Source organism: Pleurodeles waltl, chromosome 9 (genome assembly GCF_031143425.1).
Source record: "Pleurodeles waltl isolate 20211129_DDA chromosome 9, aPleWal1.hap1.20221129, whole genome shotgun sequence".
In the NCBI taxonomy this organism is placed as follows: domain Eukaryota; kingdom Metazoa; phylum Chordata; class Amphibia; order Caudata; family Salamandridae; genus Pleurodeles; species Pleurodeles waltl.
The window spans coordinates 309,610,358-309,635,190 of record NC_090448.1 but is presented as its reverse complement, the minus strand read 5'-3'; the positions used below and the strand labels follow the sequence as shown (position 1 = coordinate 309,635,190).

Genomic DNA, 24,833 nt, shown 5'->3' with positions numbered 1-24,833 from the left:
CTGAAGAACGCCGATGGAACGGACCCCGTTTCGTTTCTGCCCCAAATGCCACAATAAATACCCCTACACAGACCAACACTTGGTCTGCAACCTGTGCCTGTCACCTGAGCACAGCGAAGACACCTGCGAGGCCTGTCGTGCGTTCCGGTCCCGAAAAACACTCCGAGACCGTCGAGCCAGAAGACTTCAAATGGCGTCCGCACCGACAGCCCAACGGGAGTTCGAGGAACAGGAAGAAGAAGGTACCTTCTCGATCCAAGACTCAGACTCCGAAGGATTCGACGATACACGAACCGTGAGTAAGACGTCGAAAAACACACAGAGAAACATTTACAAGGCCCAGGGGACGCCACTGCCACCAGGCCATGGCTCGACCCATAAATTCGGTGACCGACCGTCGGCACCGAAAAAGGCCAAAACAGTGCCGAGATCGTCCGACTTCGGTCGAGACACCGGCACGCAGCCTTCTCGGGACCGAGAAAGTGCTGGAGACAAGCCTCGACACCGAGATACCGGTGCGGACACGGCTCGACGCCGAGACAGCGGCACCGAAACAGATCGACGCCGAGAGGTTTCGGCCCCGAAAAGGAAAAAAGTCACCTCGGAGCCGAAAAAACACGCAGACAAAGTTTCAACGCCGAAACAAACTGCAAGCGACCCAGCTTCAGGCTCTTATACAGAAGAGCACTCGCTAACCTCCCAAATGCAAAAGCATAGGTTTGAGGAAGAGCTACAAGCAACTGATGTGGACCATACGCAAAAGCGTATCTTCATTCAGCAGGGGACAGGAAAAATAAGCACCCTTCCCCCCATTAGGAGAAAGAGAAGGTTGGAGTTCCAGACGGAACAAGCACCACAACCAAAAGTGGTTAAAAGAATTACACCACCACCCTCTCCTCCGCCCGTGATTAACGTTTCACCAGCACAAACTCCATCTCACTCCCCAGCTCACACCACCATGAGCCAGGGTGACCAAGATCAGGACGCATGGGACCTATACGACGCCCCAGTGTCAGATAACAGCCCGGAGGCCTACCCTACAAAGCCATCTCCACCAGAAGACAGCACCGCGTACTCTCAGGTGGTGGCTAGAGCAGCACAATTTCATAACGTAAGCCTCCACTCAGAACAGGTCGAGGATGATTTCTTGTTCAACACACTCTCCTCCACCCACAGCTCCTACCAAAGCCTGCCTATGCTCCCTGGTATGCTCCGGCACGCAAAAGACATATTTAAGGAGCCGGTCAAAAGTAGGGCAATCACACCACGGGTGGAAAAGAAGTATAAGCCGCCTCCTACGGACCCGGTTTTCATCACTACACAGCTGCCACCAGACTCTGTTGTTGTAGGAGCAGCTAGGAAAAGGGCCAACTCTCACACATCTGGAGATGCACCACCCCCAGATAAAGAAAGCCGCAAGTTCGATGCAGCTGGTAAAAGAGTCGCAGCACAAGCTGCAAACCAGTGGCGCATCGCGAACTCCCAGGCACTACTTGCGCGCTATGACAGAGCCCACTGGGACGAGATGCAACATCTCATTGAACATCTGCCCAAGGACTTCCAAAATAGGGCGAAACAAGTGGTTGAGGAGGGACAGACCATCTCCAACAACCAGATACGTTCCTCCATGGACGCTGCAGATACAGCTGCACGGACAATTAATACATCTGTAACTATCAGACGGCATGCATGGCTCCGAACGTCTGGATTTAAACCAGAGATTCAACAAGCAGTTCTCAATATGCCTTTTAATGAAAAAGAACTGTTCGGTCCAGAAGTGGACACAGCGATTGAGAAACTCAAAAAAGATACGGACACTGCCAAAGCCATGGGCGCACTCTACTCCCCGCAGAGCAGAGGGAATTACAGCACATTCCGTAAAACGCCCTTTCGAGGGGGGTTTCGGGGTCAAAGCACACAAGCCAGCACCTCACAAGCAACACCGTCCACTTACCAGGGACAGTATAGAGGAGGTTTTCGGGGACAATATAGAGGAGGGCAATTCCCTAGAAATAGAGGGAGATTTCAAAGCCCCAAAACCCCTACTACTAAACAATGACTCACATGTCACTCACCCCCTCCACACAACACCAGTGGGGGGAAGAATAGGTCATTACTACAAAGCATGGGAGGAAATCACTACAGACACTTGGGTTCTAGCAATTATCCAACATGGTTATTGCATAGAATTTCTACAATTCCCTCCAAACATACCACCAAAAGCACAAAATTTAACAACACACCATTCCAATCTCCTGGAGATAGAAGTGCAGGCACTATTGCAAAAGAATGCAATCGAATTAGTGCCAAACACACAAATAAACACAGGAGTTTACTCACTGTACTTTCTGATACCAAAGAAGGACAAAACGCTGAGACCAATCCTAGACCTCAGAGTAGTGAACACTTTCATCAAATCAGACCACTTCCACATGGTCACACTACAAGAAGTATTGCCATTGCTAAAACTACACGACTACATGGCAACTTTAGACCTCAAGGATGCTTATTTCCATATACCAATACACCCATCTCACAGGAAATACCTAAGGTTTGTATTCAAAGGAATACATTACCAATTCAAGGTACTGCCTTTCGGATTAACAACCGCACCAAGAGTCTTTACCAAATGTCTAGCGGTAGTCGCTGCACACATAAGAAGGCAGCAAATACATGTGTTCCCATATTTGGACGACTGGCTAATCAAGGCCCATTCGTTCATACAGTGCTCAAATCACACAAATCAGATCATACAAACCCTCTTCAAACTCGGGTTCACCGTCAATTTCACAAAATCCAAAATTCTGCCACGCAAGGTACAACAATACCTGGGAGCCATAATAGACACATCAAAGGGAGTAGCCACTCCAAGTCCACAAAGAATTCAAAATTTCAACACCATCATACAACGCATGTATCCAACACAAAAGATACAGGCAAAGATGGTATTACAACTCCTAGGCATGATGTCATCATGCATAGCCATTGTCCCAAACGCAAGACTGCACATGAGGCCCTTACAACAATGCCTAGCATCACAGTGGTCTCAAGCACAGGGTCACCTTCTAGATCTGGTGTTAATAGACCGCCAAACTTACCTCTCGCTTCTGTGGTGGAACAACATAAATTTAAACAAGGGGCGGCCTTTCCAAGACCCAGTGCCACAATACGTAATAACAACAGATGCTTCCATGACAGGGTGGGGAGCACACCTCAATCAACACAGCATACAAGGACAATGGAACGTACATCAAACAAAACTGCATATCAATCACCTAGAACTGCTAGCAGTTTTTCAAGCACTAAAAGCTTTCCAACCAATAATAGTTCACAAATACATTCCCGTCAAAACAGACAACATGACAACAATGTATTATCTAAACAAGCAGGGAGGGACGCACTCCACGCAGTTAAGCCTGCTAGCACAAAAAATTTGGCATTGGGCAATTCACAACCAAATTCGCCTAATTGCACAGTTTATACCAGGGATACAAAATCAACTCGCAGACAATCTCTCTCGAGATCACCAACAGGTCCACGAATGGGAAATTCACCCCCAAATTCTGAACACTTATTTCAAACTCTGGGGAACACCTCAGATAGACTTGTTTGCGACAAGGGAGAACGCAAAATGCCAAAACTTCGCATCCAGGTACCCACACAAAAAATCCCAAGGCAATGCCCTATGGATGAACTGGTCAGGGATATTTGCTTACGCTTTTCCTCCTCTCCCTCTCCTTCCTTACCTGGTAAACAAACTCAGTCAAAGCAAACTCAAACTCATATTGATAGCACCAACTTGGGCAAGGCAACCCTGGTACACAACGCTGCTAGACCTATCAGTGGTACCCTGCATCAAATTGCCCAACAGGCCAGATCTGTTGACACAGCACAACCAAAAGATCAGACACCCAGATCCAGCATCGCTGAATCTAGCAATCTGGCTCCTGAAATCCTAGAATTCGGGCACTTACAACTTACCCAAGAATGTATGGAAGTCATAAAACAAGCAAGAAGGCCATCCACCAGACACTGCTATGCAAGTAAATGGAAGAGGTTTGTTTGCTACTGCCATATTAATCAAATACAACCATTACACACAACTCCAGAACATGTAGTGGGTTACTTGCTTCACTTACAAAAATCTAACCTAGCTTTCTCTTCCATTAAGATTCACCTTGCAGCAATATCTGCATACCTGCAGACTACCTATTCAACTTCCCTATATAAAATACCAGTCATTAAAGCATTCATGGAGGGCCTTAGGAGAATTATACCACCAAGAACACCACCTGTTCCTTCATGGAACCTAAATGTTGTCCTAACTAGACTTATGGGTCCACCTTTTGAACCCATGCACTCCTGCGACATACAGTTCCTAACCTGGAAGGTGGCATTTCTCATCGCCATTACTTCCCTGAGAAGAGTAAGCGAGATTCAGGCGTTTACTATACAGGAACCTTTTATACAACTACACAAAAATAAAGTCGTCCTAAGGACCAATCCTAAATTTTTGCCAAAGGTTATTTCACCGTTCCATCTAAATCAAACAGTGGAACTTCCAGTGTTCTTTCCACAGCCAGATACCGTAGCTGAAAGGGCACTACATACATTAGATGTCAAAAGAGCATTAATGTATTACATTGACAGAACAAAAAACATCAGAAAGACTAAACAACTCTTTATTGCATTTCAAAAACCTCACGCAGGAAACCCAATTTCAAAACAAGGTATAGCCAGATGGATAGTTAAATGCATCCAAATCTGCTACCTTAAAGCTAAACGACAGCTGCCCATTACACCAAGGGCACACTCAACCAGAAAGAAAGGTGCTACCATGGCCTTTCTAGGAAACATCCCAATGCAAGAAATATGTAAGGCAGCCACATGGTCTACGCCTCACACATTCACCAAGCACTACTGTGTAGACGTGTTATCCGCACAACAAGCCACAGTAGGTCAAGCCGTATTAAGGACATTATTTCAGACTACTTCCACTCCTACAGGCTGATCCACCGCTTTTGGGGAAATAACTGCTTACTAGTCTATGCAGAACATGCGTATCTACAGCGACAGATGCCATCGAACTGAAAATGTCACTTACCCAGTGTACATCTGTTCGTGGCATCAGTCGCAGTAGATTCGCATGTGCCCACCCGCCTCCCCGGGAGCCTGTAGCAGTTTGGAAGTTACCTTCAATTATTTCTATATGTATCATCTCAACCTTAAATAGGTGCATACTTAGTCACTCCATTGCATGGGCACTATTACTACAATTCAACTCCTACCTCACCCTCTGCGGGGAAAAACAATCGAAGATGGAGTCGACGCCCATGCGCAATGGAGACAAAAGGAGGAGTCACTCGGTCCCGTGACTCGAAAGACTTCTTCGAAGAAAAACAACTTGTAACACTCCGGCCCAACACCAGATGGCGAGCTATTGCAGAACATGCGAATCTACTGCGACTGATGCCACGAACAGATGTACACTGGGTAAGTGACATTTTCATTCCCTCTGTCCTGTCCTCTCCCTGGTGATCCCAGCACACCTGTTCTTTGCACTTTCCTCGCTGGTGCAGCAACAGCGTATTAAGGCCTTTGATTGTTTAAGCCCATCACATGATAGGCAGTATTGGCAATTGGTTTGTAGAGTTTGCAATGTCACTTGAATAGATAGAGCTCAGGATAGCCTAATAAAGTTACACTCAGCTCTAAAACATAATATCTTATACTTCTTTTGCTCCTTGCAGAAGCTGACCTTTCTAGGTGGTTCTGAGAAATATGTTCTAGAGGATCTTGAGGTTGTGTTTTAGATGTGTTATTCGGATTACATTTGCATGACTATAATACTGCAATGGTTAGTATATCTTTTTGACTGTATTCTACTTTATTTTTAAATTATATTTATTGCAATGGAATTGTTTGTTAGAGAAAGTCTTGACATTTATTCAACAAACAAAATATCATCCAGCTCAAACCAATAGTAAGGTATGTTTCAAATGACACAATTTCCTCTTTTTTTTCTATTCCTTGTCATCTTTCATGACTTGCTTTTCTTCACTCATTATTCTCTCGCCCTCTTTCTGGCTGCCCCATTTGTGTCTCCCTCTCCAATATTGGATTTGTTCTTCCCCTGGCTCCTTACTCTTTATCCAACCACCTTGCTGCTGTTCTCTGTCTGACTTCTGTCTCAACCTGACTTTCTTGATACCATGTATTCCCCATTCACATTGTTCTGTGTATCTCTTTTTTCTTCATGTCCTCCTCTTTCCTTGTATTTTCTTCAAAATGTCCTGCCCAATCTACTCCTTAATCGTTTGCATTCCTGCCTTTTTTTCTACCTATGGGCACCTGTCTTTCCTTTCACATTCCTCTTATTAGATCGTGTGGTGGATGACTTAAACCCAGTGTTGAATTTCACACGCCGTGAGGTGGAGAACCTTCTCCATTTTGTGGAGGAAGAGCCAAACCAGGTTGAGGTGGAAGCTAAGAAGTTCAAGGAGTCAGTCATTCAACTTGCATGCTTGAAGTTTCCTCATCTCATCACAAGGGTATGAAACCAAGTGCACTCAGTGCTGCTAGTAGAGTTATTACTTAATTGTTTTTGGTGTGTAGTATTTGTGTGATAGAATAGAAATATATATTTTTACTCAATTTGAAATTATTTATTCATAATTAAAATCATTGATGTGAATTGTGATTTAAATATTTAATGTTGTATTTATATATGCTTATTTAGGTACAGATATTATTTTGTATGTTTAAAGTAAGTAACTGTTTTGCTTTAAAGCTTATTTTTATATTTTACAGTTATTTCAGATTTATTTCTTATTTACTATTTTTATATATTTTTTATTTTGTGAAATCCAGTCCACCACAGGCCAATCCAATCCAGCCCATTCCATTCTATTCCAGTCCAACCCAACCCACCTCACTCAAATCCAATCCACTGCCGTCCAACCCACTCCCTCCAATCAGTACACTCATCTACCCCACTCCAGTCCAATCCACACCAAACCAGTCCATCCAATCCACCCCACTCCAGTCCACCCCACCACACTCAGTCCACCCCACTCCAATCTAACAGAATTCTGCTGCTACAATAAATATAATAGATTAGGTAACATTTTCTGATTCAAAACTCCATTGTGAAGATATTGTTGTCGCCAAAGAATGCAATATATGCCTCAGATGAGTCTTGGTTCGTATTTAATTATGCACCTACCAGTTGCTCCCTTATGGGGAATCTACCCACTCCAATCTAATCCAAAACAATTCAATCCACCCCTGTCCAATCCATTCAACCCCACCATATTCCAATCCACCTCAATCCAAATCAGTCCCACTCCAATCCACCCATTCCAATCCAGTCCACCCCACTCTAATCCACTCCAATCCAATACACCACACTCCAGCCCAATCCATGCCACTCCAGTCCTATCCATCTACTCATTCCATCTCTTCACTGCAGTCCACTTTACTCAAATCCAGTGCACCTGTCTACCCCACTCCAGTCCAATCCACACCAAACCAATCCACCCCTCTCCAGTCCAATCCACCTCAGTTCAGTCCATCCCACCCCACTCCAGTCCAATCCACCTTCTCCAATCCAACCGGATTTTGCTGCTATAGTAAATAGAACAGATTAACTACCATTTTCTGATTTAAAACTCCATTGTGAAGACATTGCTGTCCCCAAAAATGCAATGTTCGATGGCATCTGTCGCTGTAGATACGCATGTTCTGCAATAGCTCGCCATCTGGTGTTGGGCCGGAGTGTTACAAGTTGTTTTTCTTCGAAGAAGTCTTTCGAGTCACGGGACCGAGTGACTCCTCCTTTTGTCTCCATTGCGCATGGGCGTCGACTCCATCTTCGATTGTTTTTTTTCCGCCATCGGGTTCGGACGTGTTCCTGTCGCTCCGAGTTTCGGAACAGAAAAAATAGTTAATTTCGGAAGATTTTCGTCGGTATTGTTGCGTTCGGGATCGGTGTACTTACATTCAACACCGCATCGAAGATCGAAGAGCTCCGGTGCCCTTCGGGGTAGTTTTTCGATCCTCCGTCGGGGCCTGGTCGGCCCGACCGCGTGCTGAGGAACGCCGATGGAACGGACCCCTTTCCGTTTCTGCCCCAAATGCCACAATAAATACCCCTACACAGACCAACACTTGGTCTGCAACCTGTGCCTGTCACCTGAGCACAGCGAAGACACCTGCGAGGCCTGTCGTGCGTTCCGGTCCCGAAAAACACTCCGAGACCGTCGAGCCAGAAGACTTCAAATGGCGTCCGCACCGACAGCCCGACGGGAGTTCGAGGAACAGGAAGAGGAAGGTACCTTCTCGATCCAAGACTCAGACTCCGAAGGATTCGACGATACACAAACCGTGAGTAAGACGTCGAAAACCACACAAAGAAACATTTACAAGGCCCAGGGGACGCCACTGCCACCAGGCCATGGCTCAACCCATAAAATCGGTGACCGACCGTCGGCACCGAAAAAGGCCCAAACGGTGCCGAGATCGTCCGACTCCGGTCGAGACACCGGCACGCAGCCTTCTCGGGACCGAGAAAGTGCTGGAGACAAGCCTCGACACCGAGATGCCGGTGTGGACACGGCTCGACGCCGAGACAGCGGCACCGAAACAGATCGACGCCGAGAGGTTTCGGCCCCGAAAAGAAAAAAAGTCACCTCGGAGCCGAAAAAACACGCAGACAAAGTTTCCATGCCGAAACAAACTGCAAGCGACCCAGCTTCAGGCTCTTATACAGAAGAGCACTCGCTAACCTCCCAAATGCAGAAGCATAGGTTTGAGGAAGAGCTACAAGCAACTGATGCGGACCATACGCAAAAGCGTATCTTCATTCAGCAGGGGACAGGAAAAATAAGCACCCTTCCCCCCATTAGGAGAAAGAGAAGGTTGGAGTTCCAGACGGAACAAGCACCACAACCAAAAGTGGTGAAAAGAGTTACACCACCACCCTCTTCTCCGCCCGTGATTAACGTTTCACCAGCACAAACGCCATCACACTCCCCAGCTCACACCACCATGAGCCAGGGTGACCAAGACCAGGACGCATGGGACCTATACGACGCCCCAGTGTCAGATAACAGCCCAGAGGCATACCCTACAAAACCATCTCCACCAGAAGACAGCACCGCGTACTCTCAGGTGGTGGCTAGAGCAGCACAATTTCACAACGTAAGCCTCCACTCAGAACAGGTCGAGGATGATTTCTTGTTCAACACACTCTCCTCCACCCACAGCTCCTACCAAAGCCTGCCTATGCTCCCTGGTATGCTCCGGCACGCAAAAGACATATTTAAGGACCCGGTCAAAAGTAGGGCAATCACACCAAGGGTGGAAAAAAAGTATAAGCCGCCTCCTACGGACCCGGCTTTCATCACAACACAGCTGCCACCAGACTCTGTTGTTGTAGGAGCAGCTAGGAAAAGGGCCAACTCTCACACATCTGGAGATGCACCACCCCCAGATAAAGAAAGCCGCAAGTTTGATGCAGCTGGTAAACGAGTCGCAGCACAAGCTGCAAACCAGTGGCGCATCGCGAACTCCCAGGCACTACTTGCGCGCTATGACAGAGCCCACTGGGACGAGATGCAACATCTCATTGAACATCTGCCCAAAGACTTCCAAAATAGGGCAAAACAAGTGGTTGAGGAGGGACAGGCCATCTCCAACAACCAGATCCGCTCCTCCATGGACGCTGCAGATACAGCTGCACGGACAATTAATACATCTGTAACTATCAGAAGGCATGCATGGCTCCGAACGTCTGGATTTAAACCAGAGATTCAACAAGCAGTTCTCAATATGCCTTTTAATGAAAAAGAACTGTTCGGTCCAGAAGTGGACACAGCGATTGAGAAACTCAAAAAAGATACGGACACTGCCAAAGCCATGGGCGCACTCTACTCCCCGCAGAGCAGAGGGAATTACAGCTCATTCCGTAAAACGCCCTTTCGAGGGGGGTTTCGGGGTCAAAGCACACAAGCCAGCACCTCACAAGCCACACCGTCCAGTTACCAAGGACAGTATAGAGGAGGTTTTCGGGGACAATATAGAGGAGGGCAATTCCCTAGAAATAGAGGAAGATTCCAAAGCCCCAAAACCCCTACTACTAAACAGTGACTCACATGTCACTCACCCCCTCCACACAACACCAGTGGGGGGACGAATAGGTCATTATTACACAGCATGGGAGAAAATCACTACAGACACTTGGGTTCTAGCAATTATCCAACATGGTTACTGCATAGAATTTCTACAGTTCCCTCCAAACATACCACCAAAAGCACAAAATTTAACAACACACCATTCCAATCTCCTAGAGATAGAAGTGCAGGCACTATTGCAAAAGAATGCAATCGAATTAGTGCCAAACACACAAATAAACACAGGAGTTTACTCACTGTACTTTCTGATACCAAAGAAGGACAAAACACTGAGACCAATCCTAGACCTCAGAGTAGTCAACACTTTCATCAAATCAGACCACTTCCACATGGTCACACTACAAGAAGTATTGCCATTGCTAAAGCTGCACGACTACATGGCAACTTTAGACCTCAAGGATGCTTATTTCCATATACCAATACACCCATCGCACAGGAAATACCTAAGGTTTGTATTCAAAGGAATACATTACCAATTCAAGGTACTGCCTTTCGGATTAACAACCGCACCAAGAGTCTTTACCAAATGTCTAGCGGTAGTCGCTGCACACATCAGAAGGCAGCAAATACATGTGTTCCCATATCTAGACGACTGGCTAATCAAGGCCCATTCGTTAATAGAGTGCTCAAATCACACAAATCATATCATACAAACCCTCTTCAAACTAGGGTTCACCGTCAATTTCACAAAATCAAAAATTCTGCCACGCAAGGTACAACAATACCTGGGAGCCATAATAGACACATCAAAAGGAGTAGCCACTCCAAGTCCACAAAGAATTCAAAATTTCAACACCATCATACAACGCATGTATCCAACACAAAAAATACAAGCAAAGATGGTATTACAACTCCTAGGCATGATGTCATCATGCATAGCCATTGTCCCAAACGCAAGACTGCACATGAGGCCCTTACCACAATGCCTAGCATCACAGTGGTCTCAAGCACAGGGTCACCTTCTAGATCTGGTGTTAATAGACCGCCAAACTTACCTCTCGCTTCTGTGGTGGAACAACATAAATTTAAACAAGGGGCGGCCTTTCCAAGACCCAGTGCCACAATACGTAATAACAACAGATGCTTCCATGACAGGGTGGGGAGCACACCTCGATCAACACAGCATACAAGGACAATGGAACGTACATCAAACAAAACTGCATATCAATCACCTAGAACTTCTTGCAGTTTTTCAAGCACTAAAAGCTTTCCAACCAATAATAGTTCACAAATACATTCTCGTCAAAACAGACAACATGACAACAATGTATTATCTAAACAAGCAGGGAGGGACGCACTCCACGCAGTTAAGCCTGTTAGCACAAAAAATTTGGCATTGGGCAATTCACAACCAAATTCGCCTAATTGCACAGTTTATACCAGGGATACAAAATCAACTCGCAGACAATCTCTCTCGAGATCACCAACAGGTCCACGAATGGGAAATTCACCCCCAAATACTGAACACTTATTTCACACTCTGGGGAACACCTCAGATAGACTTGTTTGCGACAAGGGAGAACGCAAAATGCCAAAACTTCGCATCCAGATACCCACACAAACAATCCCAAGGCAATGCCCTATGGATGAACTGGTCAGGGATATTTGCTTACGCTTTTCCTCCTCTCCCTCTCCTTCCTTACCTGGTAAACAAACTCAGTCAAAGCAAACTCAAACTCATATTGATAGCACCAACTTGGGCAAGGCAACCCTGGTACACAACGCTGCTAGACCTATCAGTGGTACCCTGCATCAAATTGCCCAACAGGCCAGATCTGTTGACACAGCACAACCAAAAGATCAGACACCCAGATCCAGCATCGCTGAATCTAGCAATCTGGCTCCTGAAATCCTAGAATTCGGGCACTTACAACTTACCCAAGAATGTATGGAAGTCATAAAACAAGCAAGAAGGCCATCCACCAGGCACTGCTATGCAAGTAAATGGAAGAGGTTTGTTTGCTACTGCCATATTAATCAAATACAACCATTACACACAACTCCAGAACATGTAGTGGGTTACTTGCTTCACTTACAAAAATCTAACCTAGCTTTCTCTTCCATTAAGATTCACCTTGCAGCAATATCTGCATACCTGCAGACTACCTATTCAACTTCCCTATATAAAATACCAGTCATTAAAGCATTCATGGAGGGCCTTAGGAGAATTATACCACCAAGAACACTACCTGTTCCTTCATGGAACCTAAATGTTGTCCTAACTAGACTTATGGGTCCACCTTTTGAACCCATGCACTCCTGCGACATACAGTTCCTAACCTGGAAGGTGGCATTTCTCATCGCCATTACTTCCCTGAGAAGAGTAAGCGAGATTCAGGCGTTTACTATACAGGAACCTTTTATACAACTACACAAGAATAAGGTCGTCCTAAGGACCAATCCTAAATTTTTGCCAAAGGTTATTTCACCGTTCCATCTAAATCAAACAGTGGAACTTCCGGTGTTCTTTCCACAGCCAGATACCGTAGCTGAAAGGGCACTACATACATTAGATGTCAAAAGAGCATTAATGTATTACATTGACAGAACAAAGAACATCAGAAAGACTAAACAACTCTTTATTGCATTTCAAAAACCTCATGCAGGAAACCCAATTTCAAAACAAGGTATAGCCAGATGGATAGTTAAATGCATCCAAATCTGCTACCTTAAAGCTAAACGACAGCTGCCCATTACACCAAGGGCACACTCAACCAGAAAGAAAGGTGCTACCATGGCCTTTCTAGGAAACATCCCAATGCAAGAAATATGTAAGGCAGCCACATGGTCTACGCCTCACACATTCACCAAGCACTACTGTGTAGACGTGTTATCCGCACAACAAGCCACAGTAGGTCAAGCTGTATTAAGGACATTATTTCAGACTACTTCCACTCCTACAGGCTGATCCACCGCTTTTGGGGAAATAACTGCTTACTAGTCTATTGCAGAACATGCGTATCTACAGCGACAGATGCCATCGAACTGAAAATGTCACTTACCCAGTGTACATCTGTTCGTGGCATCAGTCGCAGTAGATTCGCATGTGCCCACCCGCCTCCCCGGGAGCCTGTAGCAGTTTGGAAGTTACCTTCAATTATTTATATATGTATCATCTCAACCTTAAATAAGTGCATACTTAGTCACTCCATTGCATGGGCACTATTACTACAATTCAACTCCTACCTCACCCTCTGCGGGGAAAAACAATCGAAGATGGAGTCGACGCCCATGCGCAATGGAGACAAAAGGAGGAGTCACTCGGTCCCGTGACTCGAAAGACTTCTTCGAAGAAAAACAACTTGTAACACTCCGGCCCAACACCAGATGGCGAGCTATTGCAGAACATGCGAATCTACTGCGACTGATGCCACGAACAGATGTACACTGGGTAAGTGACATTTTCAATATGACCCAGATGGGAGCGTCTTGGTTCGTATTTTATCATGCAACTGCCAATTGCTTCCTTGTGGGGAACGCCTATCTTCATTTCTGTCAACCTCTTGGCCTTTCCAAACTTCGCCCCCCCCCATGCCGAGCCCTTTTTTGGCAATTTGAGTTAGTTTGCAATTTGAACTCCATAAATTTTTTTTATCACATAAGCTATCCATACCAAATTTGCATCCTTTTTTCCAACATCCTAGGGATTCTACAGATACCCAGGGTTTATGGATTCCCCTGCAGGGGACCGAGAAAATAGGCAACATATATCAACATTTTGAGTTTTTTGGAAAAAGTGCTCCAAATTAGTGTTTTCCTCCCCCCTGAAAATGACATTCGCAAACAGTCTGCTGTACACCATATTCCAAGCTTTCTGGTAATCTGCAGCGCTGAATCACAAGCTAATTTTGCTCCACAGTTTTGGCATTTTATGTAAGATATAGCCTATTTCCCTTATTTTTTGTCCTTTCCGCCTAGTTCCAGTTTGTAGTGGAAAGCAGCGCAAAACCCATGGGTGATTCAGAAAAGCTATACATTTCTGAAAACTAGACAAAATTCTGAATTCAGCAACTGATCATATGTGTAGATCCCTCAAGGTTTTCCCTAGAAAATTAACTGTTGAAATAAAGAAATATTGAAAATTAGTAGGAAATAACGGGCGTTTGTGACAACATTTTCATCTGTAACATTTTGTCACGATGACAGATTGACAAAAGCAATATGCCTTTACATCTGCTACAGCCCTCTGGTTGCGGGGGCATATAGAGTTTGTAGGTTCTCCAAGAACCCAAGGTACCCAGAACAAACAATGGAGCTGCACAATACAGTGGGTTTTCATTGAGTACCAATTCTTACAGCTAAGTAGGCAGAGTGAAAAATGGGTATCAAGGTAATGGGCGCAAGATATAGATTTTAGGATTAGTGGTTATTTCTAAATTTGTGGGTACCCATACTAGCAAATATTTTGAAGGGTGTTTTTCAAAATGTCATCTTTCTTATACACTGGCTTATATTTGAAAGGCACAAATGCAGTGAAATCTAATTGGTAATAACAAATGTTCTACAATTCTATGCACCCTCAAGTTTCCCAATACAAACGGTACGTCACTTGTGTGGGTAGACCTAGTGCCCACTAGAGCAAACGGCCCAAAACACACCATGGATGCTGGGAATTTTCCTCCCACCTCCAAAACTCACCCTTGTTCCCCAATGTGGATAGCTCTAGATTTTGGACACTAGCTCAGCTGTCACCTAGGGAAACCTAGCCAACCTGTACATTTTTTTAAAATAGACACTGGGTATCCAGGCTGAGCTGACTCACATGGCTTTTGCAACATTTTGTTACCCAGAATCCCTTGCAAGCCTGAAACTTTGGCAAAGAAACACATTTTCCTCACATTTCTGTTAAGGAAAGTTCTAGAATCCGTGGGGATTCACCAAGTTCCTCCCAGCCAGCATTCCCCCCGAGTCTCCCGATAAAAATGGTGCCTCACTTGAGTGGGTAGACCTAGTGCCCACGACAAGAAACGGCCCAAAACGCAACATGGATGCGGCAAATTTTTCCATCCAAAACTGATCCTCTTTTCCCAGTATGGGTAGCTCTAGATTTGTGACCCTAGCTCAGCTGCCATCAGTGGAAACCTAGCCAACCTGTACATTTTTTTAAAACTAGACACCCTTGGGTATCCAGGGTGGGGTATGTTGCGTGGCTTTCGTCATGTTTTGACATATTGTTCTCACATTTCTGTGATCAAAAGTTGTAGAATCTGTGGGGAGCGACAAACTTCTTTTCACCTGCCATTCCTCCAAGTCTCCTGATAAAAAATTGTACCTCACTTGTTTGAATAGAACTAGTGCCCGCAACAGGGAAACGGACAAAAACGCAACATGGATGCTGTGCATTTTTTTGTCCCTCTTTACCCAATGTGGGTAACTCTAGACTTTGGACCCTAGCTCTGCTGCCACCTAGAGAAACCTAGCCAACCTGTACATTTTTTAAAGCTAGACATCTAGAGGTATCCAGGGTGGGGATGAATAGCGTGGCTCTCGCCACGTTTTGTTTACCAGAATCCCTTGCAAACCTGAAACTTAAACAAAAAAAGCAAACTTTCTTCACATTTCTGTGATGGAAAGTTCTAGAATCTGCGGTGCGCCACAAACTTCCTTCCACCCAGCATTCCCCCAAGTCTCCCGATAAAAATGCTAACTCATGTGGGTAGACCTAGTGCTTACGACAAGAAACAGCCCAAAGTGCAACATAGACACTGCACATTTTTCCACCAAAAACTTGATCCTCTTTTCCCCTATGTGTGTAGCTCTGGGTTTTGGGCCCTAGCTCAGCTGCCACCTGAGGAAACCGAGCCAACCGGTACATTTTTTTAAACTATACACCTATGGCTATCCAGGGTGGCTGACTTATGTGGCTCTCGGAACGTTTTGGTACCCAGAACCCCGTGCAAGCCTGGAACTGTGACAAAAAAACACATTTTCTTTACATTCCTGTGATGGAAAGTTGTAGAATTCACAGCGAGTCACAAAATTCCTCCCACCTAGCATCCCCTAAAGTCTCCTGATAAAAATGGTACCTCTTGTGTGGGTAGACCTAGTGCCTGTGACAGAAGACAGCCCAAAACACAACATTGATGCTTCACATTTTTCCACCCAAATTGACCCTCTTTTCCCAATGTGGATAGCTCTAGATTTTTGGCCGTAGCTTAGCTGCCACTTGAGGAAACCTAGCTAGTCTACATTTTTTAAAACTAGACACCCTGGGGTATCCAGGGTTGGCTGACTTGTGTGGCTCTTGCTGCATTTTGTTACCTAGAATCCCTTGCAAACCTCAAACTTTGACAAAGAACACATTTTCCTTTAATTTCTGTGATGGAAAATGCTAGAATCCACGGGAAGCCACAAACCTCCTTCCATCCGACAATCCTCTAAGTCTCCCAATAAATATGGTACCTCACCTGCGTGGGTGGGCCTAGTGCCTGCACCAGAACAAATCAAACAAAGGTCAGGGCCCTGTCCCACCCAACATCCCGCCCATATACTGACGACCACCAGGAACAAGAAAAACAGTTCCCATTAAAAACTCCCACACTCAGGGGCAGTCTAGCAACGGCCTGCCCTACAGAACTAGAAGACAAAAACATTAATATAAGAACACCACTTCCAGTTTGCAGGTAAAGGCAATCTTTCTGAGGGGGTCAGGGAAGTTGTCCAACTCAGGGCTCCGTTCCAACCCTTTGTAGTTTAGTAGAAGGCATTGCATGAACCCACAGGCTCCCGGTCGCCAGTGACGCACCCCCGTGCCATCAGCACCAACCTTAGCAGTGCTCCAAGTCATGCAGGCGTTGAGTATTGTCAACAACTCAGTTCCTTTGGGCTTCTCATCCCAGTGTGTCATATGTCTTCAGCCTTTTGGGGGGTCACGGCGGGCAATGCTTCATCCATCATATTAGAGGCCTCCGAGCCCGACATGTTCGAGCCGTGCTCCAACAAGTTGTCAGTTCAGTCCTCTGTTTGTTGTAAGAAGAACAACAACCACGGCACATCGCAGATACGTGAAAATTTCAATTTATTCCTCTGTGTTGTCTCAGGAAACACATCGCCCGACCCAGTAATACACAGTGGGCATGGCATCAAAAGGCCAATATCAATCTCATATTCGAAGAAGAACAACAGCCGACATGTGTTTTGTCAAAATTGAGGCTCCAACTTGTGAAAGTTCAAGTTGTGTTAAGTTCCAAAGGACAATGATGATTTAAAGGTTACATAGCATGAACTACAGAGAGTATCCAATGATCATGATAAGCCTCAGCAGAAAAGCAGCGAGTGTTCGTTCAAGCTGTTAGCGGCGTCGCATCTAAAACTGTTAGTTGTGTTGATGCTATTTATGCCACAGCTAGTAGCGCAGCCGCCCTCTCCCGTTCCATCTTTGAGGGAGAAGGTTTTTTCAGGAAGGATCTCTCTGGTCTGCACCCAGTTCTTCACTTACATTTCCATCTGGATTCTCTAGCTTGGCTTTTGGGTAGTGGGTGGGATGCTCCCATTCTGTATGCTTCAAGCCAAGTCCAGACTTCCTCAGGCGTGTTGCAGAAGTGTGTGGTTCCATCTCGGATAAACTATAGTTTTGCCAGGAACATCAGTGAGTATTGTAATCCTTCATCACTGGGGGCTTTCTTCACTGTTTGATAGAATGCCCTTTGGACCTGTACTTTTGCAGTGAAATCAGGGAACACCAACACCTCCCCCCACCCCCAATTCCCCAATTCCCCAGCACATAGGGGCCATTATTGCGTGCCTGGCGGAGAATGACATCTCTTACTTTGAAATGTAGAAGCTGCGCCACCACAGGGGGAGGGGAGGCAGCCTGGGGGCAAAGGCCTCCCCGGCACTCTGTGAGCCCTCTCTACATCAAAGAGGGCTAAGGCAATTAGGCCCTGTTTTCTAGCACTTTAACTCCCTCTGCGAGGTAAACCAAGCTGCAAGCCAACTCGGCCTGGTCTGGTATCATCTTCCCCACCATGGCTTCCACAGTCTTGACCCTCTCGGCCAGCTTATGGTATTCCACCTATTGTAGGCCCAATCCCACAGAGTCTGCACTGATGTCCTGTTGTAGCGCCTGTTTGGTGTCCGCTATGGCGGGCAGTGCTTTACCCATGTGCAAATGTATGGAATCTTCCTCATCTCCCCAGTTTATCTCGCTCTTCTGCAGTAGCAGAGGAATCTCATCAGTGTCATGCGTAATGGTGCTTATTTTATTTCGTGTTTTGCCCATGTCGTCCTCCCTGATGTGACGGTCAGTGCCCCAAAGACTTAGCCTGTTTCCCTCACTGGTGTTTTGTGGGCTCACTATGGGCCCGGGTGGAGGGTACATTTCAATTCACTGCCTGCCTTGAAGCTCAATTACATCTTCGCAAGGATCTAACCCACCCGCCACAGGCCGTCTCCGTCATCGTGCTCTCTGGGCACCAGTTGCACGCTCTTGCCCTGCGGCTACCTCCGACTGCCACCCAGGAAGGACAGAACCGGGGCAACTCAGAGTGCTTGCAGCGATAAATATAGCACAGGGTGCCCCCCAAGCATGCCCGAGCGCAGATTCTGTAGTAGTATTATTCGGGCCGAGTTCTCTGCTCACACGTCCGCCATTGCTGGCTTCCAGGCCACGCCCACGTAGACATCTCTTCTGTCCGCAAATTTCACAGCTAGCAGTTAATCACTTCGCAAGGCACTGCACTGTCCCCTCCTTTTTTTTTTTTTTTTTTTTTTTTTTTTTTTTTTTTTTTTTAACAAACAAGCTCCTTTAGATAACCTTTACAGATAGAGTGAACTGTGCCTCAAGCAACAGAGTCCACTTTGAACAATTCCCTGAACAACTGCATACCAGTGTTGAAGTTATCTACGTATAAATGGTGGCCTTTGTTCAAATGTCCTCTACCAAGTTCCCACACATTTTTCTCACTAACTCCGAAAGTGGACAGACCACCAGGTGGAATCCCTACCAGTGTACACCCTGAAATTATAGATATACCCTGTACTACTCTCAGATAGCATATACATCTTCACTCCATAATGCGCCCTCTTGCTAGGAAAGTACTGCCTAAAAACCAAGTACTGCCTAAAAACCAAATGCAAACCAAAGCAGGACCAAAGACTTATCCGCAGTTATGTCTTCCCCTGGAACATAGATCTCTGAAAATCAATCTACAAAGTGATCAAGGACTGGCCAAATATTAAAAAGACTGGCACAATCAGGGTGATTTTGTGGCAGTGCTGAAGCATTATCAACTAAATGCAGCATTTGAAGCAGAAGAAAATACTGATCACGACTCATGATTGCAGGAAATATGACAGTTGCATCAATGGACTGGTAGACCAATATGAAGACAGCAACAGCTTATCAAGCCCATCAAAGTTAAACCCAAGAACATCTTCAACTCACTGAGATTTGTGGGAGTCTGCTAGGTAGCTCTAGAGAGGGGCTTAAGTCTGGCACTAGTGTCTCTAAAATACTGTTCAGCATGCAAATTAGTCTGATCAACAATCTCATCGAAAATACATCGTCCATAAACAACTGAAAGAAATTTATAGGCAAAATGTTTTTAGTATTCACTCTACACCCTGGGACACCACTAAAGGCGGACAAAGCCGGCTGCACAATATTTGGAGCTATCCAGAGTTCAGCTCTTCCCATGCAAAGCCTTTCGGCCCCAGGCTGCAATCCAGATGCCTCTTACTGCACTATTGGCATATCAATGTCCTCCTCTAAAGAGGCACTTGATCTGCACTGAGAGTGTCTTCATCGGCAGATGATTCCGTTCAGACACAAAATTCACAGCCAGAATCTTGCACTTCCTCCTTTGTCTCAGAATCAGAGTCAGTCTCATAATCCTGGTCAGAGGATGATTAAAAAGCATACCATCAACCTGCTGAGCGGTTATCCTACGGCTAGCCATAATCCTTACTAATAAAAGTAACTTAACATTAAGTAACTTGACAAATAAGTCAACAATACAAAGTGTAGTTTTATCAAACAGAAAGTAAAATGACTGGCACATAGTACCCTGGTAGAAAAAAGTCACACAATACAAATCACACAAAAACCTATATACTCAAATACAATACCACTCACTTGCCAGAGACAGCTAGACTCGGTATCAGCTGCACCTATTGTGCACAGACACAGCAAGCACCAACGATATCCCACTAGGAAGAAAAAGAAAAGAAAATGACATACAAGACAACCCATTACACATTGTGCACAACTCCAAGGAGAATTTCACACACAATAAAACAAAAGCTAAATATGTTATTATTACACCATTTACAAAAAAACAATTAGTGCATGGCAATGATACTCATTTAGAGTAAACAGTACTAAAAAGTTTTTTCTCACCAAACACATGCAACTACGCAAACTGCAGACCTACTAGTGCCAAAACCGCAAGCAGAAGTCACAGCAAAGGAATCAAAAGCTTTGCACAAGAATAAAAAGGAGGCGTACACCCACACTGCCACTCAGATGCCAGTGTACACACAGCCAGCCAAACACCAGTACACGCAGACCATCAGCCAAACTCCAGTACTCCCACACAAACTTTTCCTGGGAGAAGAAGGGCCTAAACATATGGCCAGTCTTCCCCCAAGAGGTGCAAAAATGGCCACGAGAGACCCTTGCCCAAGGGGCCACTCCCCACAACAACAATGTTACAAAAAATAAAATCCCTGGTTATTTAATGGCTTTCTACCTCCCTTGGGAGAAGATAGGCTTAAATCTTATGGCCGATCTTCCCCCAAGGGGGGCAGAAATGGGCAAAATATTGTCCCCTAAAGGGGAGAAACCTTTGCCCAAGAGGCCGTACCTCCAAAACAAATATTGCTAACAAACAAATCCCTGGTGGGCATTCCTGCTCCATAGGAACATTGAGGGAAAGGAAAACCATTTACTCTCCCCCCCCAATGCTTGGCAGCCCCAAACCCTCCCTGATGGAGAATATCAACGTTTTCCTCCCCATGCTTGAAGCAAATGGCTTCTAGCTCGCAGGCCAGGCAGGTTTGATTGTCGGCATATCTTGCGCGCCAATGACCAGGAGTTTCAGGGGGCTGAGGGGGGCAGCAGAAGTGCTTCCTGTCCTGCGCCCATGCACACCGTGAACCACCAGTATAAGCATTAAGCATTAGGCAGTAGTATTAGCACGTCAGTTTGGTGATTGTCCACGCTGATTACTTCTGTTGATTGAACCAGTAGTCTGTGAATGGTCTTAGTAGTATAGATGCCACTTTACCTCCACAGGATATTAGGTCATGCCAAGGGCTACTGATATTTTATTTATTCCATTTCTTAACTGCTTGTTTATCTGTCAAGTCAACGAAAGATGGATTTCAACTTGGCTTCAGTGAAAGGGTGCAGGTTAATTCCATGCTTTAGGACAGTGGTTCCCAACCTTTTGATTTCTGTGGACTCCCACTTTATCATTACTGGAACCAGGGGACCCCCACTGAATCCTTATTAGAATCCGGGGACCCCCTAGTGAGTCATTCCTGAAAGCTAGGGACCTAATCTGTTAATATTATTTAATTTTCTAATCAGTCGCGGACCCCCCGAGAAGGCCCCACAGACCCCCACGGGTACCCGGACCACAGGTTGGGAACCATTGCTTTAGGATTACGTGAATGCACCAGAAAAAGAAAAGGCTTTCAATTGTCATTGTATCTTAAGCAGTATAAATTGGTAGGGTCAAGCATCCTACAGGCGTTTTACTAGATCCAAACGAATTTGCTCCCAGGTTCAAACGTATATGTCTGGAATTGGAAGTATGTGGGCCCCAGGCCTTTGGCCTCTTCAAAGTGGTTTAAGTTCTGGTCCACGTAAACCACAGTGCCTAATCGAGCAACACAACATTAGCTGAATATTCAACGCCATGGCATTATCAGTCAAGTTAAATAAGCTGTTGGCACTGTTTATTAATACATTTTGAAAAGGCTTTAGATAGTCTGTCTTCGTATTACTTGTTTCCCTCCTAACACACTTTGTGTTTGGCCCCAACTTTATCCTTAACACTTGTTTATTATACAATGAACTGATCGCACCAATGAAAATTGGAGGTGCTTGTCTTCACCATTTGTTGAAGAAAGAAGCAGGGCTGCCTTTGCTCTTAGCCTTGAACATTGCACCCCCAGCTCAAAACACAAGACAAGACAAACACACACTGTTTAAGTGGCTTGAAACTATTTATGATAAAGTAGCCCTGTATGCCAATGACCTCTTAATATATCTGAACAACCCAGGCTTGTTCAGGCCATCGGCAACACAGACAGTAAATTAATTTGGGGACTACTTCAAATTATGAGTAAACTGGAACAAGGTCAGACTGTGCCATCTTGGTCGGATAATTGATGGCACAACCTTGTCCAACCAAACAGACATTCAAATAAATACCCACTGTTTAAATATTAGGCATTTAAGTAGCTAAAATCAAACAATGGCCTTTGTAGAAAGTATACAGTTCATGCTTGAGCGCTTCGGAAATGCAGACACCACTAGACCCCCTAACTAGGTGAATTGGCCTAATTAAAAAATTTCTCCTCCCCGACACTGCCCATTTTGACTACCAAAAGTGTCATTGGAATATTTACCTCTCATTTGAGATTCTTCATGTGTTGAGTTGGACCCCACAAATGTGCCATAGCCAAATACTGTAAGCCCATATGACAATGAACTTGTTATGGTTGATTTACCATCCTGTTAAAGAAAAGCACATTTGTTAGGAATTATTTGATATATGGATCCTCACAGAACTAGCCCAATATATCCCCACACACTATGTATTTGATAGCAGACTCTCTTGACAGATCTCTCTCTCTCTCTCTCCCCCATCTCTGTCTCTCTCTCTCTCTCTCCCCTCTCTCCCCTCTAGTACAAAGGCAGCAGAAACAGCCCTATCCTGGGCTGTTGCTATTAGGAATATTCGCTGAGGTAGATTTGTGAGCATCCACCTTTGGGGGGGCATTGTTTTGGTATTGACACATTGATTCATTACCATATGAGAATTCAGTAGTTAAAATTGTGCATCAGAACAATAAGTTACTTCTTTCAAAATGCTCTTTCTGTTAACTATTCTATTTACCTGCCTATTTCTCACCACCCACCCTTCTACCCGTTCTGCTAAGTGGATTTTTAAGAATTACGGCGGTTCCAAGTTACACTTTGTGCACTGTCCTTGTTCTCAGTCGGTCAGTTTCACTCCACATCTGAGGGCATGGAAAAGATAAATTATTAAACTGGCTTCAGCAAGCAATGGTGGTGACTGTATACGGTTCTATATATTGGTGTGGCAGAGCAACCTGTCTGATAGATTATCTGTTAATTTCCCCTCTTTTAAGTAGATCTGAATGTTGGGTTTCCTGCAATAGTGCTCCGACAGACTGTTATCTTTAACCTTACACTGGTAGCCTGAGTAGGGGCTGTTAGTGCAAGAACATCAGAGAAAACGATCTAGTGTTTTGTGTTTTTTTTTGTTTTTTTTTGTTTTTTTCCATTTGTTTTTTTTATTTTTATTTGGGACAGCCAGTGAAAACCTGATGTCCCAAACAGAAAACATGTACTTATGACACTGCACATCCTGGAAGGGAACTCATGGAGTGTCATGGTCATCAATACGTTTTTTTAAATAAAACAAACTCACTTTGGGCATTTGTTTTTGGGGGGGGGAAAGGTTAGTCAGCAGCCGCCTGAAACATGGCATCTCTACACTAACCTTTCCTTGTCTTTACAGAACCCACCATGTTGACTGCTATTTGATGGGATTGCATCCAGTGCAGGGTGGGCAGTGGTCCCACAGTAGGGCAGGCCGTGATCCATCAGTCAGGTTGTTGGACGTAATGTCCTCCACCACCCTAAAGAACAGCGGGCCGGCCACCAAACAATAAATCTGGTTCTTATTAGTTAAACTGCTAAAAAAAGAGAGACAAATCACCAAGAAAAACAGATTAACTAAAAATGTACAGTTGAAAATGCATGCTACACTACAGCATGTCTATCATTTTAATTCAGTTGGTTGTGCAACAGCACTCGTCAACCCATTAAGAAGTGATGGAACATGATGTCAGCATCACTTGCAGAAAGTTGTATGGTAGCACAATCTTGGGGCCTAAACTACCATCTACAGCAAAATAACATGCACCCCCCATTGAATGTAGAAAAATATATTGTGCTATGCCATTTAAAAAGCTGAACCTCCTCACTGATGGGACCCCAACACATTCACTATGTGGCAAAGTTGTATCTGCACAACATTAGAAGGAGCTGTCAAAAAAAACATTTGCTACACACTAGTGAGATATTAAGTCATTCTGGCAACACTATGCTTTTGATGGACCCCTTACTTCTAATGAGGTAAGTAAAATAGCTCAAGCAGCAGCAAGGTAATAAATCACTTGATGAAAGGAGGCTTCTTCTTGGACCCTCAATGCATGACCCAGACAAGTAAGAGTGGATTATTTATCAGTTAGTTGGCAAAAAAAACAGCTTTGTCTTCGCTGATCCTAGTAATGTTCTTGCCACCATGTCCAGTGCTGGGATTATAGTGACTGGACATCATTACCAGGATTGTAAATTAGCATCCAGACCTAAAACCTACTGAAAGAGCTACTCCTCCATGAGATAGTGAAGGTAAGTGATATACATATTAACGGCCT

At 44.9% G+C, this 24,833-nt stretch overlaps 1 protein-coding gene across 1 annotated transcript in view; it reads left to right on the top strand.

Annotated features, from left to right (window-relative positions):
• The window catches only part of RAD54L2 (RAD54 like 2), a 784,453-nt gene that overhangs the window by 650,797 nt on the left and 108,823 nt on the right, over nucleotides 1–24,833 (top strand). The window contains exon 17 of the mRNA XM_069206800.1: nucleotides 6,382–6,551. Coding sequence (XP_069062901.1) covers nucleotides 6,382–6,551 — 170 coding nt within the window. The remainder of the gene's footprint in view (nucleotides 1–6,381; nucleotides 6,552–24,833) is intronic.